The 6,211-nt window shown below is 38.1% G+C and overlaps 1 protein-coding gene across 1 annotated transcript; it reads left to right on the forward strand.

Moving 5' to 3' along the window:
• Positions 1 to 1,276: 1,276 nt before the first annotated feature.
• On the forward strand, positions 1,277 to 3,817 carry LOC131437890 (uncharacterized). The gene is made up of 5 exons (XM_058607544.1): positions 1,277 to 1,524; positions 1,581 to 2,246; positions 2,318 to 2,842; positions 2,899 to 3,414; positions 3,481 to 3,817. The coding sequence occupies exons 1-5, from the start codon at positions 1,393 to 1,395 to the stop codon at positions 3,601 to 3,603; spliced, it is 1,962 nt and encodes a 653-aa protein (XP_058463527.1). The 5' UTR covers positions 1,277 to 1,392; the 3' UTR covers positions 3,604 to 3,817.
• Positions 3,818 to 6,211: the final 2,394 nt, after the last annotated feature.

Genomic DNA, 6,211 nt, shown 5'->3' on the forward strand with positions numbered 1-6,211 from the left:
ACAGAACGTGAAGCTTTCCTAAAATGAACAATTTGTTACCATTAGCGATAACGTTAAAATTTGTTAATTTTTTTCCATAGTACACTCCCAATCGAAATTGTGTCAAAGCAATCATTCTCGCGTGCCGCTAAGTGGTGAGTGCAGTCATTTTATAAGGTACCGGAAGAACTTTACAATGAATCAAAATTATTTCAATTTTTCTTCGGCACCCTCATGTCTTATTGTTTGTCTTTGATATTACTCTTTAGTAATGACACTTTTAACAATCGTATAAGGGCCGCTTGTACGGACGTACAGATATGGTTCCGATTTGAGTTATTGAAAACTTTGCACACTGTTCACTGTATAATAAAAGCGCGCATGGAAAACTGGGACCATCTACAGATTTCTAAAATAAGTTGCAGACATGTTTTAGGTTTAGATCTTTGAGAATCTCGTTTTGCGCAGAAATTTCTCTAAATTTGCAGACTTTTGAAATCGCAGAGATCGTTTATTTTTTAATCGCTGAACCATTTACGTGCATCATTCCATTATAGCGAACCTGAAGCAGAGAGACGAAAACAACGAAGGAGTATGTAAACATAAATAAAAGTTTGTTGATGCTAAATATCTGTGATTTGTTGAAACAAAGTTGATTTTCATATGTTTGAGTATAAATGTGATATCGTTATGAAACGTGCGGTGCCAAATTATAATACTGACTTTCACAATCGATGATGTGTTGTATTTTCCTTCATTTTGTTTACTTTGCTCTTAGGCATTCTTTCATTCATTTCGCGGCTAATTTTAACTTTTGGTTGAAATCTTATTTTGTGTCGAGTAGTTAAATTTAACTAAAACTGCGGCTCATTTCAAAATTTGACGGTGGGAAAGTTATTTGGGATTATTTTCCACTGGAAGCAATTTCAACTAAAGAATTAATGTTAGAATTTTCATTTTTTTTTCGGTGTCGAAAAATAACAATCGATTTGTCAAAAATAACCATGCTCTCGAGCAGGGATATTTTTGACAACATCAAATTAACCGCTCGAGTATCAGATTTTAATCAAAAGATAAAATTAACCATTAAATGGTTCACAGCCTTAGTGTCTTGTCAGCTTTGAAACTAATAAAAGGACCGAAATGTTGGTTACGATATCACTGGTTAGAGCACTTTATTGTTGCCACCGGGCTGATTTCAACCCTGCGCGAGGACGCCAAACTTTTCACCTGGCATCTCTGCTGCGATCCAAAACGTCAGAATAGAAAAGCCTTTTTCTTTTGTTTTATCTATGCTTCGTACAAACGTATAATATTTTGCGCTTGAATGGTATGTGATATGAAATATTACTCATAATTAATGAAATAAAGCTTCGGAAATAGAACAGTTTGGTAGAGTGCAACTAACCACCAATGGAAAAAACGGGACTCTCCTCTTTCTGCCGACTCTGCTTGGTGGAGACCAACAACCGAGTGGTAGTTTTCCCCGAAGGAAATTTGGTTGAAAACAGGGTTGGTAACTTGATTGATCTCGTCGACATAGAGGTAAATTGAAATTGTTCATGGAATTCAGAACAGCTAATTAAAAACAAAAATACTAGCTCGACAGAAACAATGAACCGAATGCAGTTATCTGTTTCGAGTGCATCGCAACACTAGAAGCATTCCGTCAGTTTAAAGATCAATGTCACGAAAACGATAAGTATATGAAAACACTCAGCCACACGACGAGTTTTGTTGAGGTTTTAGACGAACAGATAGAAGATCAGTTTTTTGATGAAGATGCAGAATCCGAAAATGAATCACCGAAAACAACACAACAAAGACCAATCCAGTCACCAGAAAAGAAATCGATGGCTAGTGTTAACCCAAAGCATCTGAAAGATCCCGAGACAATGGAATACACGAAACCTCCAGTAGTGAAGACAACCCGGAATACAGGTGTACCTGTAATGCCAGTTTTGGAGGATTCATATCCGGACTTTTTCTACTTCGAAAAGAATGCACGCTCGGTTCACTTTACGATGGTTTTCTACGGTGAACGTTATAATTCGGCTTTATACTCAAAAAATAAAACGTACTGGCAATGTATTCATCGTAAAAAGCATCACTGCGATGCCCAAGTTTGTGTTTCGAATGATTACAAGAGCTTCGAACGACGGTACGAGCACAGCCATGGGAAGCTTCCAGAAAGTGAGGGAAAAATTTTCACACCATTAAGGGCATTGCCGAAGATTTTTCAAACTTGCATGGACATATGCATTCGGGTGAGTAATCCTTTAGCTGACACATGCCTCTGACAGGACAAGTTTTTAACTATTAATTATACTACAATTAGAAATATGCAAAACGCCAAGAATCAAAAATTCTTGTTGAAAATCGAAGAGGAAAAATGATCAAGAAAAGAAGCAACGAATTTTCAGACACTGAGCCGGTTGCTAAAAATCAAAGGAAAGTTAAAATAGAAACTTTTGCTAAATCTTTCAAAACGGAAACCAAAAACGCACTTGGACATGAAAACTCGGACCCAGAATCTCCGAACTTATTCCCGATGGAATTAGCAGAATCTTATCCAGACTTTTTTCACTTCGAAAGAGGTCCTCGTTCTATTTACTACACGCTTGTGTATTACGGCGAACGTTATCACTCAGCAATGTTCAACGTTAACTACACTTATTGGCAGTGTATTCATCGTCGGAAGTACGGGTGTTCTGCTGTAATACGGGTGTCAAATGATTACAAATGTTTCGAACGTAGACGTGAGCACACCCATGGTAAACTGCCCGAAAAAACAGGGAAGGTATTCACACCATTACAGGCACTACCATTAATCTTTCAAGCCTGCCGAAATATGACGCGCCATGTAAGTAACTGCAGGGCAAAATTCGATTAAATTATTCTAACAATTTGTAATTCCAGCGTCGTACAGGGGAACCACTCCCGTCAGTTGAATGCTATCGACCAGTTGATGACCCGTTCGAAGATGTTGAGACTGATCAAGATAATACATCCAACACTAGCATGGTTAAAAAGAAAAGTCTTTGTAAACCGCTAGATACGAGTAAATTGGTTGCTAATCAAAGTTTACCAGCTAGCGATCCAACAGATCCTTCGGAATACCCTATGGTTCTGGCCAAATCCTATCCACCCTTTTTCTATTTTGAAAAAGGGTCTCGCTCGTATTATTACACAATGGTGTACTACGGCAGTCGTTTTAATTCGGCAATCTTCACTTCAAACTACACATACTGGCAATGTGTCCATCGTCGGAAATATCGATGCTCGGCTCAGATATGCGTAACGAATGACTATCAATTCTTCGAACAAAGACACGAGCATAGTCATGGGGAACTTCTAGAGAAAACGGGAGAGGTTTTTACCCCACTGGAAGCACTACCGGTAATATTTGAAATTGCCAAGAAAATAATAGAACGGGTGAGTGACAAATTGATCCGGATGATTTTAGTATTCGTAACAATGATCGATATCGATTATTTTTAGAAACGGTTAAAGGCAATTCAACGTAACAAGGGAGATAATGAAGACAACCCAGACACCCAGAGTGAAACTGAGCAAGAAATAGTTATGTCAGATGAAGATAAACCTTTAGATACTACCGATTAGTATTCCCATTCCATTAGGTTTACGCATGAATAAATGGGTGCGTAAATACTTCTAAAATGTATGCATAAAGTTGCCTGTGTATTGTAGATAATGAAAAAAAGTACACCCTTTTATCACTAGATGCGCTGTCAGTATCTCCGTACAGTGGGAAATCTTGATTCACTTGATTTATGGTTTAAGTAAGGTGAAATAAAAGCTCTTTAACTGTTACCAATCGCGTCACATTTTATGTACACATGTCACATGTCCTTCTTTGTCTGGTCCGCCCGCATGGAGTTTATACTAAAAGTTCAACAGTATGCCGTTATCGACGTTCAACGATCCGGACTCATGTACTGAGTACATCGAGGATTTTTTAAAATAACAATCAATCAGAGAGAAGTAATATCTATCAGGAAGAACCATCTAAAGGTTGAAATTGAATCAAAACGAAAGCATAATGATGCATCATTACGCTTGTGAGCCAAAAACAATACAGCGTTGTGAAGAATGCAGGACAGTAAACAATCACCCCAATTTTGAATTTCGATCGAATTGGATTATTTCGAACGAATGTGAAAATTTGCATTCGATTGGAACAATCCGATTCGATCGAAATACAGAATAGGGGTGAATAAGACGACCTAGAGATGAGCAAACCAAAAGAACGGTAGTGGATTTTCAATTAAGGACAGTTGTTATTGACTTCAGAAAGACCAATATTCGACCTTCAGTAAGCGAAATTGTTACCATGAGTGCTGAAGGCAATGCCACTAATATGCGTATGCATAACTTTCCCCCAAGGAACTTAGGAAGAGCGAAGTGTGAAGGATTTTTTCCCTGGAATACCGAAAGGTATTCATGTATTAACAGTTCGGCTGAAAAGTTCGTATCGTTTAATAGAAACACACATTTTTTTGCCAAAATTCGTTTTTATTATTCAACATAATTGCCATCAGAGGCGATACAGCGATTATAGCGATCTTCCAACTTTTCGATACCATTTTTGTAGTACGATTTGTCCTTTGCCTCAAAATAGGCCTCAATTTCAGCGATTACCTCTTCATTGCCTCTACATTTTTTACCAGCGAGCATTCTCTTGAGATCTGAGAATAGGAAAAAGTCACTGGGGGCCAAATCTGGAGAATACGGTGGATGAGGGAGCAATTCGAAGCCCAATTCGTTCAATTTCAGCATGGTTTTCATCGACTTGTGACACGGTGCATTGTCTTGATGAAATAAAACTTTTTTCTTCTTCAAATGAGGCCGTTTTTCTTGAAATTTCGTCTTTCAAACGCTCTAATAACGCTATATAATAGTCACTGTTGATGGTTTTTCCCTTTTCAAGGTAGTCGATGAAAATTATACCATGCGAATCCCAAAACACAGACGCCATAACCTTACCGGCCGATTGTTGAGTCTTTCCACGCTTTGGGTTCGGTTCGTCGCGTGCAGTCCACTCAGCTGACTGTCGATTGGACTCCGGAGTGAAGTGATGGAGCCATGTTTCGTCCATTGTTATATATCGACGAAAAAATCGGTTTTATTTCGATATAACAGCTCCAAACACTGCTCAGAACCATCAATTCGTTGTTGTTTTTGATCGATTGTGAGCTCACGCGGCACCCATTTTGCACAAAGCTTTCTCATATCCAAATATTCATGAATAATATGTCCAACACGTTCCTTTGATATCTTCAGGGTGTCAGCTATCTCGATCAACTTCACTTTACGGTCATTGAAAATCATTTTGTGGATTTTTTTTCACGTTTTCATCGGTAACAGCCTCTTTTGGACGTCCACTGCGTTCATCGTCTTCGGTGCTCATATGACCAGTACGAAATTTTGCAAATCACTTACGAATTGTTGCTTCGCCCGGTGCAGAGTCTGGATAACACTCATCAAGCCATTTTTTGGTATCGGCGGCACTTTTTTTCTTAAAAAAGTAGTGTTTCATCAACACACGAAATTCCTTTTTTTCCATTTTTTTCACAATAACAAAAGTAGCTTCACTCAAAATGCAATATCTCACAAACTAATAATCAGACAGCTGTCGAATTTATACACGTATCTTTTGAAGGTTGGTACTAACTGAAAATGATATGGATTTAATTCTAGTGGCGCCCTCTCATAGAAATGATACGAACTTTTCAGCCGATCTGTTATGTATACATTTGGAGAAGTCAATTCCTTTTTACTTAGAAGCTCTGGAACAGTGGACGACTTCTTACCACAGACTAACAGACAGGACACTCAAATTAGATTCTTCAATCATTTTAACGGTCATTTCGGATATTCCTTTATTTGGGACAGTACTCACATGTGTCGTGATGTGTTTATTTTTTTCATTTACCAACAGAGTGGCCATTCATACAGAATTACCTGTAATGTATTGATTTGTATACGTCCATGCGAATTTCATGCAGGATACAGATTTAATACATATTGCCAAAACTATATACATAATTGCGCCTACTTCTCATCCTCCAACGCGATACAAAATCGAACCCGTTTTGTTACAATATTTACTTGCTTCTGGTCTGCCGCCACTAAATTTCGGGTGAAAACTACCAACACAATAAAAATAGTCTAGATGAACAACGTTGAGTCAAACAAATGGTTACCTTCC

The sequence above is a fragment of the Malaya genurostris genome, chromosome 3 (genome assembly GCF_030247185.1).
Source record: "Malaya genurostris strain Urasoe2022 chromosome 3, Malgen_1.1, whole genome shotgun sequence".
NCBI classification, from domain to species: Eukaryota; Metazoa; Arthropoda; class Insecta; order Diptera; family Culicidae; genus Malaya; species Malaya genurostris.